General features: G+C 45.5%; 2 protein-coding genes across 3 annotated transcripts in view; one reads left to right on the top strand and one right to left on the bottom strand.

Moving 5' to 3' along the window:
• The first annotated feature begins 1,140 nt into the window (after window positions 1-1,140).
• On the top strand, window positions 1,141-9,603 carry mat1a (methionine adenosyltransferase 1A). 2 transcript variants are annotated; one of them, XM_060073251.1, is made up of 10 exons: window positions 1,150-1,600; window positions 3,508-3,585; window positions 4,116-4,238; window positions 4,699-4,811; window positions 5,313-5,456; window positions 6,926-7,051; window positions 7,742-7,834; window positions 8,094-8,276; window positions 8,839-8,972; window positions 9,167-9,603. In XM_060073251.1, the coding sequence occupies exons 1-10, from the start codon at window positions 1,534-1,536 to the stop codon at window positions 9,267-9,269; spliced, it is 1,164 nt and encodes a 387-aa protein (XP_059929234.1). In that variant the 5' UTR covers window positions 1,150-1,533; the 3' UTR covers window positions 9,270-9,603. The 2 variants fall into 2 exon arrangements, with proteins under 2 accessions (XP_059929235.1, XP_059929234.1); XM_060073252.1 differs by lacking the exon at window positions 9,167-9,603 and having other exon boundaries at window positions 1,141-1,600; window positions 8,839-8,978.
• Window positions 9,604-9,676: 73 nt separating this feature from the next.
• zgc:154058 (Transmembrane protein 150A-like) overlaps window positions 9,677-23,296 on the bottom strand; it is a 23,512-nt gene continuing 9,892 nt past the window's right edge. Inside the window, exons 5-10 of the mRNA XM_060073253.1 lie at window positions 22,786-22,853; window positions 18,395-18,522; window positions 14,938-15,115; window positions 13,511-14,432; window positions 10,294-13,415; window positions 9,677-10,238 (exon numbers count right to left, since the gene is read on the bottom strand). Of these exons, the coding sequence (XP_059929236.1) occupies window positions 14,167-14,432; window positions 14,938-15,115; window positions 18,395-18,522; window positions 22,786-22,853 (640 nt within the window). The 3' untranslated portion in view covers window positions 9,677-10,238; window positions 10,294-13,415; window positions 13,511-14,166. The remainder of the gene's footprint in view (window positions 10,239-10,293; window positions 13,416-13,510; window positions 14,433-14,937; window positions 15,116-18,394; window positions 18,523-22,785; window positions 22,854-23,296) is intronic.

The following is a 23,296-nucleotide window of genomic DNA, read 5'->3' as shown; positions in this document are numbered from 1 at the left end:
TTTATAAGAAAAACAAGTGTTGTTTACACTTTAGAGATTGCATTGAATGCTTCGTGCTACGTTGTATATTGTTGGTGTATGCCTAATATGTTCCCTGGTATATATGACCGGGAGGTGAAGGGAAAAGTTACGACATGACTTCTGTTGCACAATGAAGGGAACATTACTTGAACATTCCTATTTATGTGTGGATCCAACACTTTTATAATTGTGTATTTTAATACATCATCCTAAATGCTGGAGAAAATATATTGTGTCTAAATTGATATAAGTTGGTCTGTGATCTTTCAAAATAGAATAAGAACAGGTTGCATCATTTTTGTAGTCGGTCTCTCTCTCTCTCTCTCTCTCTCTCTCTCTCTCTCTCTCTCTCTCTCTCTCTCTCTCTCTCTCCATCTGTCTCTCTGTCTCTGTCGCTCTCTCTCTCTCTCTCTCTCTCTCTCTCTCTCTCTCTCTCTCTCTCTCTCTCTGTCTCTCTCCCTCTGTCTCTCTGTCTCTCTCTCTGTCTCTCTCCCTCTGTCTCTCTCTCTCTCTCTCTCTCTCTCTCTCTCTCTCTGTCTCTCTCCCTCTCTCTCTCTCTCTCTCTCTCTCTCTCTCTCTCTCTCTCTCTCTCTCTCTCTCTCTCTCTCTCTCTCTCTGTCTCTCTCCCTCTGTCTCTCTCTCTCTCTCTCTCTCTCTCTCTCTCTCTCTCTCTCTCTCTCTCTCTCTCTCTCTCTCTCTCCTCTCTCTCTCTCTCTCTCTCTCTCTCTCTCTCTCTCTCTCTCTCTCTCTCTCTCTCTCTCTCTCTCTCTCTCTCTCTCTCTCTCTCTCTCCCCCTCTCCCCACAGACCGCAGATCAGTCACAACAGGGGGCTCGTGGTTGGATGGTTTGTAAGGTGGTGGTGGAACCCAAACTAAAAGTGTTCCAGCGACCCCCCCGTGGAGTGACCCACCATCTTAAGGACAGCTGACATGTTGGGTGCTACTACCCCAGCACTACCCTATACACCCCCACATAACGTGCTCACACGCTGTGTGTTCCACTATTTAAAACCCCCTCCCCGGAATGGTCTATTCCATGGGTCCACATGAAGCTTGTGTTTGTATGAGTGTGTGTTGGGGAGGGAGTGGAGCGAGTAGAGTGTGTGTGTGTGTGTGTGTGTGTGTGTGTGTGTGTGTGTGTGTGTGTGTGTGTTTGTGTGTGTGGGTCTGTGTGTGCATGGGGGCACGTGTGTGTATGTGTTTTCTCCTGGCCATATATAGGATGATGTGCACCAGGCTCTGCATTGGTAGCAGCACTTGAGCTCTTCCCCTATGCTGTTTGTATCTCTATCACCACTCTCCCTCTCTCTAGTTCTCCTCTCTCTCTCTCTCTCTCTCTCTCTCCCTCTCTCTCTCTCTCCGGCCCCCATTCAAGATTACCTGCAGGAATACAAGGGAAGCTCTGGTCCTGCTCTGCTCCTTTCTACCGGACCTTCTTGCTGGGAGACTTTGAGTGTTTTTTTTTTTTTTAAAAAGCTGTGTGCTTTGAGAACCCGGTGAAGCTGAGACAACATGAGTGATCTTCTGGAAGATGGGTCCTTCATGTTCACGTCGGAGTCCGTAGGGGAAGGACATCCAGGTGACATACCTGAGATTTTAATCTCTGTCTCTTCAGGGTTCCTTGTTGTGTTTATGCCTGGTATTATACATAATGAATTGACATGAAACTGGTAACACTTACCCATTTGTGCAAAACAAGCAATGATTGACATAATATCTTAAAATGTTGCCCTATGCCATTGCATTGTATACAAATAGGTTTGGATTGTCCCACTGTTCCGCTCAGATTGCAGTAGCATTTATATTATATTTACAAACCAAAAAGTTAAATATAATACAGGTAAAATATTTGAATGGGTTTCTCATCATTGAATGACTTGAATGGTATTCCATTGATGGAGACGCAACTGTTTGAGACGCATGTGTGTGTTTGTGTGTGAACTATGAGTGTGTGTGTGTGTGTGTGTGTGTGTGTGTGTGTGTGTGTGTGTGTGTGTCTGTGTGTGTCTGTGTGTGTCTGTGTGTGTGTGTGTGTCTGTGTGTGTGTGTGTGTGTGTGTGTGTGTGTGTGTGTGTGTGTGTGTGTGTGTACTACGTCCAAACTTACTCGCGGGCAGCTGTGCCCTATGAGGTTGGAAGGTGGTGTGGGGTTGCACAAGTTAGCAATAAATGTGCAAGGAACTCAAAACTAGGGTCTCCCCAATACAGCTGTCCTTCTGTGTACACCCCCTTCCAACAGCTGTTGGATCCAAACAAACCTAACAGAATTAGAACAAGGGAGTTTGATAAAAGTCTTTGTTATTTTAGTGTGGGATGAACTGATGTAGTGTCAACTTACTAGCTGTTTGTAATTCTGTATTACAGCCTGCACTGGCAGTCACTGCACACTGAGGCGCTTTTTAACTAATCAGAACACTTCAAATGCAGCCTGCCCTATGCCATCTGTGTTTTGCGACATCCCCGAAAGAGTGTGTCATCGTACACAATCCCATTCACGAAAGTTGAACATTTGCTAAACTTGTATCAAATAGGCACTTAGACACAAGCTTTGGATTTCCAACTGGATATCTGACAGACTGACTGTGTACTCTTGTACTTGACTTGTTTTTAAAACACCAACACATATACTATCTTCCAAGATATGAGGCATTGGCTTGACCTGCAATAATCCCATTATAATGCATTTTTCGTATTATTATATATTTTTTCTTAAGGCCAATTTATTGCATACTTTTGTGAATACTTTATCATTTTTTCATTGTGCATTGTTCTATGAGATCATGCATCCAGATTATCCAAAATCCTCCCCCCCCCCCCCCCCCCCGCCCCCCCAACAGTGTGGAAGGTTTGAAGATAGGTAGCCCTGTGGTCAGCATGCCCTTGGTGGGAGGCCCACTAACCTACGGAGCCCGATTAAAACCGATAAAGGCCCCTGACCTCTCTCTTCCCACTATTGGGGACGGGTAAAAAAATAAATACATATTCAGTGTTTGTACTGTGAAGTACTACAGGGCAAAGGCAGGAGGGCATGTTGTTTCTGATGTAACCTGCACGCTGCCTTGCTTCAGCAGGGACAGACAGACAGAGAGAGAGACACACAAAGAGAGAGAGAGAGAGAGCGAGAGAATGAAATAGATAGAGCGATGAATGGAGGGGTTAAGCATTGACCCAGTGCCCCCCATCACACAGGCACACAAAATACAACAATAGAACCTGGAAAGAAGTCTAAAATTACCCCAGGGCTGAAATCCATCAACACGAATGCAGCGCATAAACGCGCATAAACATACCAACATCGTTTTCAGATCAAAATGGGTCCAATCCAGCATTATAGGCTGGATTTACCAGTCAAACCTGCATTCATACTTGTTGTTAAGTCCCATTGTACGATGGGCTTACTGCGTCTAAACAGCTCTCGGTCTTTACAAATGGTGGCATTTGGTTCACTTATATCAATGGATCTCTTTCATATTTCTCATGTCCACAGATAAAATCTGTGACCAAATCAGTGACGCTGTCCTGGACGCCCATCTGATGCAGGACCCTGATGCAAAAGTAGCCTGTGGTAAGAAATGAAGTACACATTTGCAAAAGTGAGGAATACTACGGAGCTGAACAAAACTCACCCACAGAGGTTGTTCATACTATTTTTTGTGTTCTGATATCAACCTTTGGATACTTGCAAGATAAAGCCTTTCTGAGCTCAAACCATTTAACATGTCGGTGTCAAACAACAATCCATACATCTCTATGTCACATAATGTCATTGCATCGCAAGGCCTGCAGATCCCGGCAACTGAGAAACTGACTCCTGACGGTCTGAGTGATGCTATAGATAGTCAATTGGTGGTGGCTGTTTGGGCTGTTTAAAGCTCAGCTGAAAGCTCCTGGATTTAAACTCCTAAAGGCCACAGTCTCCCTGTAGACATCTTGAGAAAGATGCCCCCAGCTCCCTACCTTTTATGCAAACAAATGTATTGAAAAATGTATGCACGGTAAAAAAGGTTACTGTAAATTCCTTTGGATTAAAGTGTCCACTTAATGAATAACTAAATAGCGTGATTGGATGTCGTTCGTCCGTCCCCCCCCCGACAGAGACGGTGTGTAAGACCGGCATGGTGTTGCTGTGTGGAGAGATCACTTCCCGGGCCCATGTGGACTACCAGAAGGTTGTCAGGGAGACCATCCGGCACATCGGCTACGACAACTCCGACAAGGGTGAGGAGAAAGAGACCACGAGGATGAACCACATCGGGGGTGGAGGAATGGAAAACACAGGGGGAAGGAGAGTGGGTCGGATCGGGGGGGTGTTCGCCACCAGATCATAGGGCACAGGGGTTCGATTCCCCAACGTCCACCTCCTAACCATTAGGCATCCTAAAGCAACAAGTCCCTCACTCCTAGCTTGGTTCTCAATCTGAAATGCATGCACAAATTCTATGTAAATCGCTTTAGATAAACGACTTGACAGTTCATAGAATACAAAAGGTTAATCCCATTCTGGGAAATGTAAAATACTGTAAGTAAAAGCTCTTCTCCAGTCGTAGCTCTCACGGTGATTCCCAACATACACATTACAGGATGTCCATAAGACTTAATTCTGTAAATCTTCTTCATTCTCCTGTCTCTCACATTCACTCTCTCCCTTCTCCCCCTTGGTCCTTTCGGTCCTGCGCAGGTTTCGACTACAAGACGTGCAATGTGCTGGTGGCTCTGGAGCAGCAGAGCCCCGACATCGCCCAGGGCGTCCACATCGACAGACAGGAGGAGGACATCGGCGCCGGAGACCAGGTAAGAGCTATAGTGACCACGGAGCCGTCTCGTAGCGCTGAGGCGCAGGCCCCGTGAAACAGTTGGATTGCAGTTCTCTTCAACGCGGCCTCTGGTCTTAATGCCCTACCTCCCTCATACTACCCCAGTGCCCAAACGCTTTTTAGTTACTACCTATTCTGGTTCACTTTGTTTTGGGATTGTCTTTCTTCTTGTAAAGCTCTTTGTTCCCCAGAAAAAGGTGTTACAAATAAGGTCAAATTGTTTAATATTACGAATAAATCAACATCGTGTTGGGGGTTGGGATATCTAAATAGTTGAAAGTGGGGGTGGACTCAAAGCGGAAAGGTACTGGGTGCCATCCTCAAATGTCTACCAACTGAAGCAAGATGTGTATCCCAAACCTGCTCAGGCCGTGTCTGACAAGCACATGAAATCACTCTCCCGACACCCTGATACTTAACACGGCGATCTAGAGAGTTCAACAGAAATAACCCCTCCCTCGGTCTCCGTCTCCGTCAGGGCCTGATGTTCGGCTACGCCACCGACGAGACGGAGGAGTGCATGCCGCTCACCATCGTCCTGGCCCACAAGCTCAACTCCAAGATGGCTGAGCTCAGACGCGACGGCACCCTTCCCTGGCTGCGTCCCGACTCTAAAACACAGGTGGGAATCTTAAACCAACATGAGAGTGGGTCAATTTGGCGTGCGTTGTGTTTTGTTTGCGTTTCCTTGAAAAACTGATGACAGAACTTGGATAAGATTCAGCGGCAGCCTTTGATTGTGGCCCCCGGTGACGCATGCGGGCCCTCCGGTAGTTACATAGAGGGACTCACGCCTCGTGCCCACTACCTCCGTCCGTTGACTGATCCCCATTGACTTTGAATGGGGACGGACGCGCAATGCATTGTGGATCCGTCCGTTCCGTTGGAGCCTTCGGCTCCGTCAAGAAGTTGAAAAATGTTCAACTTTTTCGGCAGCGACGGATCCGTCATCCAATCAGATCGCGTATGCAAATGTAAGCACTGTGACGCGACTCGGGCTCTGACGATACTGGAAAGCAGGAAAGCGGGTCATCTTGCATCGCAACAAGCAGGAAGAAGCGGGAAGAACCCGGCGAAGCGATTTGATTGGCTGACGGATGCCTCTGCACAGACTACTCCCCCATCAGTCAGCAACGCCTTCCCACGTCCGTTGACTGACGGTGCAGTGGGCATGTAGGGTCAGTGTATCAGTCCGTCTAGTTGGACATTGGAGCGCGTGCAGGGAGCAAATACTAAAAATGAAAACAAAGAACTGAAGGAATTTAGTTTAATCCTCAAATCCACCAGGGCGCCTTTATTTAATGGCATACAAATAATTGTAATAATCGGATCAGACTATTAATGCCTGCTTGTTAAACCAACTGTAGTCTGAGTTGGAGTAGGTTTGGGGGGGGGGGGGTACAGTGATTCATGAACCTGTTGACCCACTGACCGGCCACTAAGACACAACAAACTTGTCAATGAGTGAAAGTCTGGTGACCGCGTAAAAACAGAAATTCATACAGCAGCAATTATTTTTCAGTTGTGGTCCATCGTGTTGGTGACCCTGTGTATTGCTTCTGTCCATGGGGTGTGGATTGCAGCAGGAGTGACAGCTGCAGTCTTGTTTATCACCCCAACACCCCGCCTCTCCACACACACCTATACATACACATGCAGGCACATACACACACCCAAGCATACAGGCACACACAAATTCACACTCACACGCACACATACATATATGTGCAAGCAATTATGAATCAAGTATTTTGGTTCTACCCTCCAAGGTTGGGGTGGGGGGGGGGGGGGGTCAACTAAGTTTTTGTTTTTTGCAGTTTGGTAGTTTGGATGTAAACATTTCAATTGATGAAACTTTGCCAATCTGCACGTTACAATATTTGGCCAAAAACCGTGTTAATTTAAAACTGGCTATGTAACCATAAACAATACACATAGTCAAATAAATTCAGAGTGTAGTCAGTGCGCCTTTATCAGCCCTTATCTTTGTCCCCATCACATCACATGTCCAGATGAATGAAGCTCAGGGGAATGAGCGTATGAACAGCTGATGTTAACTCATGGCTTCTCATTGGTCCTCCCCTCCACCAGGTGACAGTGCACTACGAACAGCAGGGCGGCGCGGTCATCCCCATAAGGGTCCACACCGTGGTCATCTCCGTCCAGCACGATGACTACATCTCCCTGGAGGAGCAGAAAGCCATGCTCAAAGAGAAGGTACACGTCTGTCCATCTGTTTGTCTGTGTTATTTGTTCTCCTATACTGTCTGTCATCCTATCCATCTGAACTGTCTCTTCTGTCTGACTGATTGATTGACACTCAGTCGGTCCGGTTTGTCTCTCTGTCTCTCTGTATGTCTGTCCGGACAGTCTGTCGACCTGTCTGTCAGTCTTTCTGTTTATATTTCTGTCCGTACTGATTGACTGTCTGTGCGTCTGTCTGTCCATCTGTTAGCCTGTGGAATGTCTGGGCTTACAGTGTGGTGTGTTAAGTTAGGGTTATTCAAGTTGGTGTTAAAGTCTTCACAAGGCCAAAATGTAATCTGCAGCCATTCTGAAGGTTACACATTGATATACACATTGAATACCAGACAGAGTTGATCTATGAGCTTGTTGGTTCGACACAGGACCAAGGCTCACATTTCTATACATTTACACATAGTGTGCTTCACAACTACAATAATATGATTGGAATTAGTAATTTGGTCCAAAGAATAAAAGATTGCAAATGAATTCTAAACAGCATTTACCAAACATGAGATGAGAAACAGCACCGACTGGATAGGATATGGACGGATTGCAACTGTAGTGTAGACGGAAGGAAACATGTTTAAGTCCCCTGACGTCTCAACACACATCATCATGCGTTGTGAGTTGGGAAGTAAACCTGCGTGTCGTTTCCTGCAGGTGATCAAAGCAGTGGTCCCTGCTAAGTATCTGGATGAGCAGACCATCTACCACCTGCAGCCAAGCGGTCGCTTCGTGATCGGAGGGCCTCAGGTGAGACCAGACGCACACACGGAGACACACAAACACAGGATGCTTTGTCTTTGATCACACTCTTCCACTTTTAACTGCCACACGAGATCAAATACATTTTATTTCATAGCGCTAAAACATATTTTTTCAAACCAGAGATGAATATCGGCAATATCATGCAACTGCCGCTATGATGACGAGGACGACAGTGACAATGATGAAATAATCCATTAACAAATAATTGATATCTACCGGTAATATAACTGCCTTTTCTGCGCAGGGCGATGCCGGGGTGACGGGCAGGAAGATCATCGTGGACACGTACGGCGGGTGGGGCGCGCACGGCGGTGGAGCCTTCTCAGGGAAGGACTTCTCCAAGGTGGACCGCTCGGCGGCCTACGCCGCCCGCTGGGTGGCCAAGTCCCTGGTGAAGGCCAAGCTGTGCCGGAGAGTGCTGGTCCAGGTGAGGATCCTTCTGTACCCATCAGTTCACCGCTGTCTACTTCACTTTGACTCCACCACCACCACCACCACCACCACCACCACCACCACCACCTGTAATGGATGGAAGGAAACATGTTTCAATCCCCGTCATCTCAACACACATCATTATATGTTATGAGGAAACACATTCTTAATTGACGCATGCCATTTAGACGTGCACCTACAATCAGCATTTGTGACTTGGCAGGTGACATACTAATAATTGTAAAAATCAGATCAGACTATGCCTGCTTGTTAAACCAACTGTAGTCTGGGTTGGAGTAGGTATGGGGGGGGGGGGGGGGGGGGGGGGAATTGAGCCTATCAAGGTCTGATATGCAAATTATATGTAAATAGGACAATGGGTTGACCAAAAAATGGAGAAGGAGCGTGTGGGATGGGAGGGCAAATTAATACACTAGCTGACTAGCTGGCTACATTGTATTCCGGGGGGATCCTTTAATAAACAAATCAACCGAAAGTAACAATGTTCAAGGCAAGTTAGTTGTGGTGGTTAAACCTAGCTGTGCCTTGTCTTCCAGGTGTCCTATGCCATTGGCGTGGCCCACCCCCTCTCCATCTCCCTGTTCACATACGGCTCTTCCGAGAAGTCAGAGGGAGAACTGCTGCGCATCGTCAACAAGAACTTTGACTTGCGGCCAGGTGTCATTGTCAGGTAAATAACGTCATACGCCATATGTTATTAATAAGGAGGTACAGGTTACGTGTTTTGATACAGATAGGCCATCTGAAGGCATTGCGGTTTGAATTAACAACCTTTTTCTGAGAGCCAAACATCATAACCAGTACAACAAGGCCTTTCTGTCATGCGTCAGCAAACTCAAACTCCATTATGTGTGTGTCTGGCAGGGAGCTTAACCTGAAGAGGCCCATCTACCAGCAGACAGCCTCCTACGGCCACTTTGGCCGCCCAGAGTTCACATGGGAGATGCCGAAGGAGCTGATCCAATAAACATCCCCAACACCTGCCTGGAACACAACCACAACCACACCTTCTTACGGACTACAGCCACAAAGGACTAATCATTTAGTCTTAGTGCCCCCCCACTTCCTACAATCGATATGGTGTATCTTCACGAGAATACATGCGGCCAATGTTAGGGATATAGTTTTAGGTTTTAGATTTTCGAGCTGAGGTTCGCTCCACCAAAACAAGACCACTTTAGCAAGAGAAAGGAGTGGGGGAGATGTGTATCTGAGGAGGAGGATGAAGGCTATCCATTCAAAAGCGAGGTCTAAATATTGAGAGACAGCACCACATAAGTTACACAGAGGAGTACACAAAAGAAAGTAAATGTAATAATAACAGTCATCTTATGATCATTTTAACTCTTTTTGGGACGGTTTTTCAAACTCAGGTAACACTTGTAGATTTGTGCCTTTTGTCAAACCATTTCTCTTATGGTCACTGAAAAGCAGTAATGTATTTATATGCAGGGAAGTATCGTAAGCTGTAGCGGTGCTTTAATCTTGTGTCAGGGTTTGGATTCCATCTGCATAATATTTGACGTACTCAAAAGACAATCAGGTTAAGCCGAGACAAAGCAAATTTTCCCGACTCATGCAACTGTGTGTGCATTCATTACTCAATATTGTGCCACCACAAGCCAGAGTCCTTCTACAGTAATAACTGTTAAATATAAAAAATGCAAACATAACCCCAAAGCAGAGAATATCCCCTTTGAATTCTGAAATGTAGTGCAAACAATCCTTTTGATCTCTAAATGGTGCTTTTCAAACCACTCATCTGTGGGCTTGATGGTTGTCTTAAAATAGCTCATGTGTTATTGAATTTACTTAAGAGACTTGACTCTGTATGAAAAACGATTTTATTTAAGATACAAATAACAACAGTAGGTCACTTAGTCGAGAAGTCTGTTTGTGTTCGTTACTAAACCAAACAATGTAATAACGATTCAAACTTATGTTTCAACAGTTTCTTGCTATTCAAATGATCTCCCCCCCCCCCCCCCGACATATGAATTATGATGCATTAGTTTCCATGCCAGGGCTTCCCACATGACATTGTTAGACAAACATGGGGTCCCACTGTTACAATTCTCTGATAAGAAACACTTGTTTTATCTATGGATCGTTTGTACTTAAACTGTGACTTAATCTTCTGTGATTGCTATAATTGGTGCTGAGAAGTCTTAAGCATTGGAGACATGTACACATCTCAAATCTCCCACATGGTAAAGGTGGAGGCACAGGTTGACTTTGATTGGAGTCCTGCTGCTGCTGCTTTTTTTTCCATATCAGTCATGTGCAAAGCCAGATTGGACGATCTTCTGCTTACATTTTATACCTACAGTGTAGAACCAGACGTGCTTCTGCTATGGGCCATAGGACAGGAAAGCAAAAGATTTGCCCCGTTAGATTTAGGGACACCTGACGGCAGAGTTAATAGTCTTAAACCAAAAGCTGCAGATGTCTGTGGATGGTCAACAAACGCTGATTGTATGAACCACTCGCTCCACGTCAATGTGTGACCGTGGACCTGTTTACTTTGAACCTTTTAACTTTTCTTAAAACATTACAGCTGGTGGATCAATGAACAATGTATATAATTATCGACAATAAAGAACAATATTTTAAAGATAAATCTGTGAAAGTATTATTTTCTCTTTCTGATTATACTGTAAAATATGAAATAAAAAAGGATATGTAAAGCACAAGGTAGGATAATTTAATGTTCTTCTGAACTTTGCTTGCAGTTTTATTTGTTAAATATGAAGGCAAATTAACATTCATTGTTCTTTAACTGAAACAGAATAAACTAGTTGAAACTCTTTGGTTTTAGTTAGGAAAGTAAGGCACATAGGGCTTCTCTTTTTTTTGTTGCATTTCAGATAAAACTCTTGATTTGTTTAGATTTCCTCCAGATCTTAATTATTTTAACATAATTCTCCTGCCAATCCTAAATCAGCATCAGAGGCAGACTAGTACATACAGACATCAAAACACAGTTGTGTGTAACAAGCAAAAACCAAACCAGCAAACACGGAATGTCCAAGGCGTATCAGAAACGACATTACACCTCTATAGGATCCAAAAAGGTAAAACAAGCAATTAAACATCATGTAAAACAACAACAATAATACAATGAAACACATCCATTCCTGTCACATTCGCATTCCATTCAGATAAAAAAACAAATTGAAGTTGGAAAAAACAACAACAATACTATCAGATAAACAAAGAAACTTGAATTAGCTTCCAAGCCTTGAATACAGCTAGTGACGTCAAATATCTTCCTGAGTGCAAAGGTCAAAGTTTAAAAGGTAGGCGAGTAAACCGAGAGAAAGAGACCAGACTCTCCTGTTATAACGGCAGTGGAACGCAGATAAACATGTTATATACAATAACAATTTTAATTATAACTATAATGATAACATCAATAGCAACATGAATCAACAATAATAAGCATTTGGTTGGTGTCGTTTGAATGAAATGCCAGCAAGTAAATTCAATGCTTTAAAAAACACAAATCCATCACAACCCTGTCCGTGCGAGCACCTTGCTAAACAGTCCAGAATCTTGATTCAGAGACTGAATCTCTGGTGTATATTTGCAAGAACGTTGAACGCTAAATCCTCTAATCATAAAAGGCAACGTCATACTTCAATGACGGTTGTGAAAAGACACGACATGGCGATTTAGACACATTCTGATTAGATGGCTTAACTTTAAACTTAAAACCAACTCAGTAACTGTAGTGATTTATCAAGGTTTAGCTCAAGGCTTACAATATCCCTTGACACTGAATGTGTAACTGTAATAAATGATCGATTACAGTTCAAACATGACAAGTTCAAACTTTCTACATGTTAAAATATACAAACAACAACAAAATAACTTTCTGATCCATCGACCGTTTAACAAAATAGCTGTAACGGAACCGCTTGTCTGCAAATGTTATTACATCTTGTTACATTTAGTAGTTTAGTTTTATGTAACCACTATTAGGCTGGCCTTTTCAGTTTTTCTAACCCTTTAGTGAAACTTACAACTCTGCATAGTATCAAGTTAAGTTCAGTCTGTCTGTGTGTTTTGTAAATCAAACTGACATTTAGACGAGTACCAGCTCCACCGAAACAAAGTAAAAAATATAATTCTGTTTTGTAAAGATTTATTTTAAATATTCTGTCGAGTTATTTACAAATTTATTCAGGTGGTGGCTAAGCGCACGTAAAGATTCTTGCATATTGACTATTGGCATTTCAAGGGCAGGGGCCGTTAAATTGTATTCCTGTATCCTCTCGGAAAAAAAATAAGTACCAACAAGGGCAACTGCGAATACACAAAAACCATAAATACATATATTTGAAATGTAAATGCCTTCGTGTGTTGATAAAATCCTTCCTTGTAAGCCTGTCTGAGATTAAGGCACTGAAATGGTTCAAGGGATACCAGTCTTCCGACACCACACAGGATCCATGTAATGTATAATAATGGCCATGGTTTGTAATGCCCCTATTGCCAGAGGGTGGGAAGAACAACAGAGATAGTCATTTGGCACAAGCTCTCAGAACCGCAGGCAGTGAATGTCTATGTTTACACCCACTTGGTTTGGCATAATAACTCTAACTGGCGATAAAGAAAACAAAAAAAAAAAACATCAAGGTAAATGCTCGGATCTAATATAGTCTTTATAGTCGGCCGAGCTGGGATTTAGAAGTAGGACATCCACACAATCAAACACTGGTGATTTTCCTCTTGCTGGAGTCGGTTATGCCCAAAATGTGACGCAATGGCTTGTAAACATGTCCCTACCTTCAGGTCTGCAGACCTCCTCCCTGTATCTCAGTATAAACTGGTATGAAAACACAACAGACGTTGCAAAAATACTTTTCAGGAGGTCTGACTTGGTGGTTTGGTGTGGCATTGCTGAAAACAAAAAAATGTCAGATCATCACATCTATTCTCTTGCGTTCCCAAATCATGAAGGCAAAAAGTCAAGTTCGGGTCAAGTATTGAGTTTTGGTCTTCAGTAGGTCGTCAGGCAGGGAGTGAAACGCAATTGTTGGACTGCAGCGGTGAGCCATTCCTCAAACTGTAGAATGATGACCGACCGAACCCAGGCCTTTACTCAGGCCTGAAACCCCAAAGTCAAACAGAAGTCAGCCAGACGTCAAACAGACCTCCTGCTTGACGTCAACTATCCAGCAAACTCATTATCTCAGCAGGGACTTCAGAGCCCAAGGCACAGGTTTACACACCAACAATAATTTTTTGTCGCCCTACTCCTTTCCGTAGCATCTGTGTTAGAGGAACGGTGTAATACAGTTGGAACGGTTGTGTCCAGAGCTCTGGGGACTAGCAAGCTGTCTGGCAGCTGTCCTTAAAACCAGTCCTGTTAAGCTACAGAAGTCACCTAAACACATCTCAGCATACCGTCACATATCTCAACAGCTTCAGTCGGTCACTCAAAACCAGAACGGACCATCGCAAGGGCCCCTTGACGCAGGTTTGAGATAGAATTGTGATTGAGACAGGATTGAAGACCATACACTTCTACTTACCCTGGTTGGTTAGAAGAAGATAAAAATGAGAAATGAAAAATAAAAACCATGGAAAATAGTCAAAGAAGGCATTTCCGGTTCGTCAGTCAGCAACGTGCAAATCAGGAGACTTGAGAGACGTCTAAATATCCAAGGTCTCAGACGATGCATCAGGAGACCCCCTCCCTGGGGGGGGGGGAGGCAGAGAAATCAGGGTTGTTCCATCAAACCCTAGTCCCCTTTCCTCCAATCACAGCGCGTGTGTAGCGCTGGCCGGGACGTCTCTCTCTTGCACATGGGCGTGGCAGAAAACAAACTAATTAATTTCAAAAGTAGGACTACAGACTACAGCATGGACAAGTTTTCGTGCGGGTGAGGTTGGGGATGTGCATGGGGCAGCGGGCCCACCTGCAGGGCCTCTATCTTGTGCGCATGGCCCTCTGGCCCGAGGGCCCCTCCCCTGGCCAGCACCATCAGGGTCTCCCCGGACATGCCGGCGAACTCGAAGGCAAAGGTGCCATAGTAGAGCATGATGATGACGCAGAAGACCCACTCGAAGATGGCCGACGCGTGCTGGAGGACGAAGCTCTCCTCCAGGAAGAACATGCCACCTTGGAGAGCGAGGTGAAGGAGGGTAACAGAGGACCTGAGAGCATCATCTTTTCCCTTAACCAGATTTCCACGTCTGGGATAAATCAAGCAACACATTTTTGACGCTGTTCCTTTGCGCCTACGGCGAAATCTGGAGATAGTTAAAGCTCAACAACATGAATCGGATATGAATTTTTAAAGATACAGTATGCAAGGCTTGATCCACATTGGGGTAAAATGTCACCCTGCGTTAACTAGTGGCTAAAATACGAACCATTTAGTCAACATGACTTGTTGATTCCCTACATCCCGATATTTTCTTCAACCTACTTTCCTGTTCCGTCTATTAAAATGCACAAGAGCCTAGAATGTTTAAAAATAAATTCGACCTGCGTCAAAAAAACAAATTCCCATCAGAAAACGATCATCCCTCATTACTCTTCCCCTCCTTTCCAACTACCCCTGGGTGATCTCTGATTGGTTGACAAGGGGGTCAGCGCGTCGTGCATGTCTTCAAGAGGATACTGAGCACCAGGGCGGCGAAGGCCAGCAGGGACATGGTGAGGCGGAGGTGGGCCACGCCGTACTCCCTCTGGGTCTTGGCCAGGCGGTAGGTCAGAGCCGTCTGCAGGCACACCAACAGCATGCTGGTGGGGAAGGCCATGCCCGCGCCCACATAATGGAGCACCTTGGCACTGTCCACCTGGGGAGGGGAGGGGGAGGCAGACGGAAGGGGAAGGAGCGGTTAGGCAACACTGAAATGTACTATTAAGCAGTAGCTTTAATCAAAAGGGACTTCGATCAGATCATTGCTAAAAGATCCCTAAAGATGATCAACTGAAGAGGTAGAGAAAGACACCCAGTCTATAAGGGGTATAATGTGGTTCCGGTTCATAATATGCACATGACCTAACCACCTGTGGCCAGTAGGGGGCAGTGCCAGACCGCTTTTCCTAAAATTAGTTTGTTTACGTATTTATCTTTACAGCGCCCTGGCCCCAGCCAGACATGCCAGACCATTTGAGCCAGGTCTGCACAAAATCTGTCCCGACCATGAGGGCTGCCAGAGCAGCAGATCAAACAGTACAGGCAGATGCGCCTGGATCTGAGGTGACTTTGGCCCTGCATTGAGACAGTGTCAAGAGGAAATAATAACACTAAACACAAAAGATACTGAACAGCAGACAAAAAGGGGAACCGAGTGAGAGCGAGAGAGCAAGAGCGAGGGAGGGGGAGCGGGAGAGACCGAGAGAGCGCGAGAAAGAGAGATCTCCTTGTTCTGCAGATCACCGAGTGATCTGAGACAATACACAATAGAACCGCTCAGGAGCATGTGACCGCAGAGCTCCTTTGAACGAGACGTTCTGATCCGCTAACCACCCGATCCCAATCTCTCGGAGCGGTACCGACCGCAAAAACCTAAAGAAAACCCCAAAAGTGGGCTGATTTGGGGTCAGGGGTGACAGAAATCACTTTACTTGGGCCCACCATCTAGTCCAAGCTGCTGATTAAAGACTGTAGCCTGCTTTACGGTAATCAGGAGAAGGACTTTCAAATCCTGAAGCCAATAGTCCACTTACCCTGCTGGTAGATTTTGAACATTCAAAATTAGTAACTGGTTCCTTGAATTTACCAATTAAGAAAAACTCGACATGAACACGCACGCACGCACGCACGCACGCACGCACGCACGCACGCACGCACGCACGCACGCACACACACACACACAGACAAAAACACACACAGTACAATGGCTGCCTTTCTCTGTGCAGGCTCACCGATTAGACTTAAAGTCCAAGTCAATGCTGGGATAATAAGATAATAGGGTTAGGATTGGCACTGGCTCAGAAGAAAGAAAAAACTTAAAGATGGCAATCTTTTGGTACTGTGCCTGCTGTAGTAATCGTCCATTAAACCCTTCTTTCCAACTCCTCCGCAAACTCTCCTCCATGCAGCCTTGTCTCACAAGGAGGAGCCAAAGAGGCCGTCAAAACCATTAACTGGGGTATATTTCAGTTTAAATGTCATTCCTCCAAATAGTGTATCCAGACGTGTGGATGTGTGCCTGGTTAGCGTGATACCTAACCTATACAAGCATGCCTCCTGCAGGCTTGTTTAAAACAACACAAGGGCGACCTGAATCATCCTGTCCTCACATTCCAAAAAACGCTGTAGAGAGGTCGTAGTTCTATCTAAATCTGCTAAAAATATCCATTATTAAGCACAGAGTCATAAGCACACCCACAGTTCACTCCAGTGCCCTCTTTCATGTCTCTCCCCTCTGGTTTGACCACAGCTGTTCGGTCGCCATCTTGCTGCCGAGCAAAATGTTTGCTTCAGACGCAGCTGTGCTCCGCCTCCAGCAGCACACCGGCCCATCTGTCGTCCACTACCATAGCGGACAGGCCACTAGGCTGTTCAACTCCCAGTCCTAAAAAAGGTACTGGGTTCGATCCCCTAGTTCCCCTTCCTGACCACCAGTAGAACATCCTTGATAAAGACGTACCAACACCTACCTGATCTGTTAAGACCGATATCTGAATTCACTCTAAGATGCCTTTGATAAAAGTGTCAGCTTAATGACTCAATGGTAACAAGTTCAAGTTCAAGAGTTCGGAGCCCAGCTGTGTCTGAAGCAGCTCTGTCTACCAAAGAGTTTTTGCGATGTTATACATTTCTAGTCATTGCTCCACTCTGGACTGAGCTGGTCATTGTGTGTGTGTGTGTGTGTGTGTGTGTGTGTGTGTGTGTGGGTGTGTGTGTGTGCGTGCGTGCGTGCGTGCGTGCGTGCGTGCGTGCGTGCGTGCGTGTGTGTGTGTGTGTGCGTGCGTGCGTGTGCGTGTGTGCATGTCGGACCGAGGCCCTGCTCCTTTTACCCAGCCTACCCCAACACATGGCCTGGAGAAGGTGACTCACTCCCCTCTGTGTTTTCCGTAACCTCCCCGCCCCCTGGTCCTCCAGAACTACACTACTATCCTCCAGTTCCATCCCTCCTCCCCGCCTCTTTCCCCCACAAAGAGGCCTCGTAGGAGACCAGGGTGAGGGCAGAGGAGGACGCCGTTTACTCACTCCTGTCTCACCCTCCCTGCATTTGGGGATTTGTCACGACCCAATTTAAAGTGTCATCCCTGGGTGGCTGGCTGCTCAGACAACATCCAGAGGCTGAAGCCGTTGCCTGGGATTAACCGAATCACATGGAGATATGACCCTCGATGGGGAATAGGCAGTGAAATACAGTGGTTTGGATATACCAAGGCTTCGCAACTGTACATTTGGGTAGAGAGTTTGAAGCTTAAAGGTAATGTGCATAATGTAAAAAATACTTTTACGGAGGATGAATGCATTGCAAAATGAAACAGATCACTTTGAAAAGCACGTTGTTATTTGAGGGAAACATCCCAATTAGCAATGCAACGGTTGTACCGTCGTGCTCTACAAGAAAAAACAAAGCATGGTTATTTCTCTAAGAATTCAGATGATGAATTGCTACTACCTATAAATGCTTACTCTCCCTTCCCTCTCCTGAACACACACAAGATAACTCAACAACCAGCCCATGGTCCAAATATTTAACACAGTGCAGGGATTTTTTTGCCCTGGACGAAGAAGAGCAACAGAGAATCCTTCTGTGTCAGTGTTTGACCTCCCAGTCTAAATGTCTCACATCAGAGGACGCGGATGGTGCTACGAAGAGGACAGAGTTAATCACTACAGCGTCCACGTCCAAGGGACAGCAGACTCCAAGTGCTTTTGTGCATGTGTGCTTGTGTGTGTGTGTGTGTGTGTGTGTGTGTGTGTGTGTGTGTGTGTGTGTGTGTGTGTGTGTGTGTGTGTGTGTGTGTGTGTGTGTGTGTGTGTGTGTGTGTGTGTGTGTTTGTGTGCGTGTGTGTGGAAAACAAAGGAAATTACAAGATAATTAGGAGAGAGGCAGTAATGGAGGCTTACAATCAACCCATTAAACAGGACGCCATGACATCAGTACCTGGAAGTTGCCCACAATGATGAGGCCGCCGGAGCAGATCCAGCCGGTGGACAGACTGGCCGTGTTGAGCAGAGAGTTCTGGTGCTTCTCTATGACATGGGCGTAGCGTAGCAGCACAATCGCCATCACTGTGAGAGAGAGAGAGAGAGAGAGAGAGAGAGAGAGAGAGAGAGAGGAGAGGGAGGGGAGGAGAGAGAGAGAGAGAGAGAGAGAGAGAGAGAGAGAGAGAGAGAGAGAGAGAGAGAGAGAGAGAGGGAGAGGGAGGGGGAGAGAGAGAGAGAAGAGAGAGAGAGAGAGAGAGAGAGAGAGAGAGAGAGAGAGAGAGAGAGAGAGAGAGAGAGAGAGAGAGAGAGAGAGAGAGAGAGAGAGAGAGAGAGAGAGAGAGAGAGAGAGAGAGAGAGAGAGAGAGAGAGAGACATTAATTATGTTATTCAAGTGTTAGGCATTTTTTGACTATTTAAATATTTTATTCAAATGTGTATCTTATGTCACATTTTTAAACGTAAATGAAGATTTGAGTTTCCCGTGCCGATAAAGCCCTTTGAATTGAACACAGACAAACAGATAGAGAGGGAGAGAAGTTAATCAGTAGTATAAGGAAAGGAAAGGCAATAACATATATTGGAAATGTTTAACACACATTATTCCATGAGATTCTTTACTCATAGTACCAAATTAGTACAATTAGAATATATAATATATGTATAGTTGGTAATATAGTTTATCAATATATCTTTGATTCCTGTGTAGCAATGCCTAGGATAATCAGTGGTGCATAACATGTCTGGCCTCGAAACACACAAAAAACAGGCCATTTAGAATTTCCTGGAAAGTTTTCTCCTCATGAAAAGCGGGAAGTTGAAGGAGGGAGGGAGGGAGGGAGGGAGGGGGGAGGGAGGGAGGGAGGGAGGGGGGAGTTGTAGTAAGTGGGGGTCGGGGGACGTGTGGGTGAGTCTAGGACCCCGACCTGATTCAGGATAAAGAATTCAAACAAAGGGGGTACAGTGACTGGACCATATTGGGCCCAATAGGATGTGACTGGCGCTCAATTGTTTTGGGGGGGGGAGTCTATGTTGTCCATGTCACACACTGACGGGGCCTGCCTAATGAACACTGACAAGATCCCCCCCCCTCAAGAAAATAAAAAGCGGGAAAGACTAAAGGAGCTCAGAGGTATGGAGCAGAAGGGGGGGGGGTGTTGAGGGGCCTCCAGGCATCCAGGGGAGCCTGTGCTGCCAACATGGCATCATACTGCAAACTGCAGGGCAAGAAAGTTGTTTAAAGCAAAACAATGGCAGCCTTTGTCTGCGGCTGCTGCTGCCGTGACCAGAGCTTTTAGCTTTAGCCGCTCCGTGGCTACCTTGGCACACTGCCTGGCGTCTCTGAACCTGGGTGAACCATGATGAACCTGTCCACACTTAGAGCTGGACCCGTCAGACGCAGTTCACAAGACCTTTCTGGGCCCGAAAGCTTATCTACACCCCTGGCATAATTGAAAACGTTCCGATGTCTGATCGCGTGTTGGCAGTGACTGATTGAGATCGCTTTGATAGAGTTGGTGGCTCATGATGTTGACTCTGTGAATGGATTTAAAATGTTATGAAAGAGTTTTTTAGATTACTGACTTGTTTTAGGTTCACAGCCATGTTTGCGTGCTGCATGTCAAATGGCAAGAATCCTTTTCGCAGGGATAAGCAACCATTTTACGCAGTTATTTGTCACTCGCATGAAGATACAGCCTATTTGGAAAACACACTTTGATTTGTGCGGACAGAACAATGTTTCCCAGGGTGAGGAAGAAAACGATTTCAGCTATCTGTATTAGATTATGCCGTCCTTGTCTCCTCTCTGTCTGCGGAGCGAGCCTCTGGTCGCTATAACAGAGATTGTCCTCATTACAAATGAACATCCAACAGTCTCGCTGGCCATTGGAAAAGGAAAATAAACTGCCTGATGGAACTGTTGATAACATTGGCAGTATAATCACAAGAATGCCCTTTCCCGTAACGTCTAAAAAAATTCATGTTTTCCTAGGAAACAGGGCTTGTAGGTCAATAGGGGCACAGCAAGACATCCCTCTGTCGGCTTTCTGAACTGAAAACTTAAAGACTGCAATAAGAGTTCAATTAATAACAATTCGAGGGACAATAACAACTGACAGAAACAGGCCAATCCCCTGCTGGTCCCCGACAGCTCACTTCCTGTTGGTCAAGCACTTTACTCTAAAAGACCAGGAAGGTCACGAGAGAGAAGGCACAGAGCTGGCCCACGCCGAGACGGTCACCATCGGCACACCAAGTCACATCCCTCTTTATGATCAAAATACAGACAAACATAAAGACTTGATGTACATTTGGTACAAGCATGATAAAATACGCACTGCGAACAGAGGACAAGATAAGATGTCTTTTTTAGGTTGATGACAGCAGGAAGTACAAATGACCAGTAGTGAGAATTGAAAGATAATATATCTATCATCATTACATGTCCCGTCTTGTTTTCTGTTAAAATAGCATGCTTTTCCCAAAGGGGATCTATTTTAATCCAAACACATCACTGCTTCCTCTCACAGTGCGATGCAGATAGAGAAAAGATATGTTGTCTTCACACTCGTGTGTAAAGCACAATGCACAAATTGTGGAATTCAAGGGCATTCTAGTGTGCAGTTAGAGTGCATATGAGAGGGCCAAAAAGTGGGCCTCTGGTGTTTAGGCTTGTTAACCTCTCCGAGTCGAGCTGACTAAACAGCAGCGTGTCAGTGAGAGAGCGGCAGACAGGGTGCCTACAGAGGAGGGAAAACCTGGTCTCAAGTCTGTTGATACACGCAAAGACCCCAGCACCCCCTCACCAATCCCCCCCCACCAATCCACCAGGGGCGTACGGACATCGCTGAATGATTGACGTGATTAGTGATTAATGATCATCTTGACGATGCTGTTCTGAGGGGATCCCAAAGGGCCAGATGGAATCTGAACTCTAGACATGCACGCATACACTTTGCAAACAAGTACTGGTAGATATATGCACACACACACACACACACACACACACACACACACACACACACACACACACACACACACACACACACACACACACACACACACACACACACACACACACACACACACACACACACACACACACACAGAACAATGGAGAACAGAATAGAGTTGCCATTTCCTGTGCTATATCTTTTTGACACGCAGGTCGATATACAAAAGTGGCCCCATCATGACACAGTCCTCGTCCCCTCCCTGTTTAATCTATTCTAGACAGACAAGACAAAAATAGATGACAGCGCAAGCACACACACACACACACGCACGCACGCACGCACGCACGCACGCACACGCACACGCGCACGCACGCACACGCACACGCGCACGCGCACGCACACACACACACACACACACACACACACACACACACACACACACACACACACACACACACACACACACACACTGCTGGGAGACATTCCCTGGTGCTGGGTCGGGTAGGGATGTTCAGAGTGCTGACCCACAACGCATCCAGCAGCACCAGAGATCCATCATACTCTGCATCCGCCCTATTTCAACTTAAACAACACCAACGCTACGCACCATGAATGCACCATTCGGCCCAAGGAACCTTGTAGGTAAAGTATAGACCAGCCTGTTCACACAGAGCAAATATCTCAGAGCGGGTTGAGGTGGTATTGCAGGGTTTTTTCCCTGGCTCTTCGAGATTCCTTCCAATCGAGGAAGGCCTTGCATGCTTTCCCCCAGAAAGTGTGGACTTCTTATTCTGACAAGCTGCTGCCTCCAGTGCAGTGGGTGGGCTTCAATATCTGTCGTATTTGAATGAGTAAAGGCCATTCGTCTGTGGTGTGCATGGGAGTTAATATAAAAAGGTCAGAGAGAATGTGTCAGACCCTGGGCTTATTCAGAGACATTGACTGAAAACCAGCAGTCAGCCAGCTTATAGACTTCAATGAAGGACTTTTAACAGAAATGTTAGCTGAGTCCTTAACAGAATGCACTTTACTACATGAAGCATACATTTGGACGCAACATTTCAAAAACGATTTTGAGGTTTAAATTGAACTTAAACTAAATGTAGGTCAGATGAGGAAAAACAAAAGTGGATTCCTACACCAGAACACTACTTGTGACGGAAATTTGTGGCCACATTTTCCACTGTTATCTGAAAAGGTGCGCAAACCAACATGAGTGACAAGGAAACTGAAGTATCTAGGCCAACCAACTAATTCAATTGGGAGAAAATAAACTTGTTGGTGCAGTTTCTTGTAGAAACATTTACTTTCTTATGGAAACAGTGTGTGTGTGTGTGTGTGTGTGTGTGTGTGTGTGTGGGGGGGGTATATTTGTTTGTGTGGGTATGCCTACCCATGAAGGATCCAGTGCTGCAGATGAGGCTGAAGAAGGAGCTCTCAGGAGGCAGAGTCCCACACTTACTATATGGAGAAAACAGCACGCACAAACACACACACACACACACACACACACACACACACACACACACACACACACACACACACACACACACACACACACACACACACACACACACACACACACACACACACACACACACACACACACACACACACACACATTGATGTTACTACATACCCATGCTATTTGAATTTGTGTTAGTGGAACCCTCAAATCTGATGCCTCAACTCAACCTCTTTTCTATCAAATGCAAACACAGAGAGGGGTACGGTTGATGTAAGGTGTGGACCCAAATGCAGTGTGGAAAGAAGGAATAGCAGCAGGCAGGGATGCGTTGTAAAATAAACTCAAGTAATTAGCAAGCACAGTACAAAAACACTTTCCATGAAAAAATAGGTGGAGAAACAAGTCTCAAAGAAGCTCTTTGAGACTTTGAGACTCA

Source organism: Gadus macrocephalus, chromosome 15 (assembly GCF_031168955.1).
Source record: "Gadus macrocephalus chromosome 15, ASM3116895v1".
In the NCBI taxonomy this organism is placed as follows: domain Eukaryota; kingdom Metazoa; phylum Chordata; class Actinopteri; order Gadiformes; family Gadidae; genus Gadus; species Gadus macrocephalus.
The sequence above is the reverse complement of the archived record's forward strand: the minus strand, read 5'-3'. Positions and strand labels throughout refer to the sequence as shown.

Bases quoted from the DNA above. Each gene is read 5' to 3' on its own strand.
- mat1a (XM_060073251.1), top strand. From the start codon at position 1,534: ATGAGTGATCTTCTGGAAGATGGGTCCTTCATGTTCACGTCGGAGTCC. The intron at 1,601-3,507 runs GTGACATACCTG...TCATGTCCACAG, and splicing joins CGTAGGGGAAGGACATCCAG to ATAAAATCTGTGACCAAATC. The intron at 8,277-8,838 runs GTGAGGATCCTT...CTTGTCTTCCAG, and splicing joins GCCGGAGAGTGCTGGTCCAG to GTGTCCTATGCCATTGGCGT.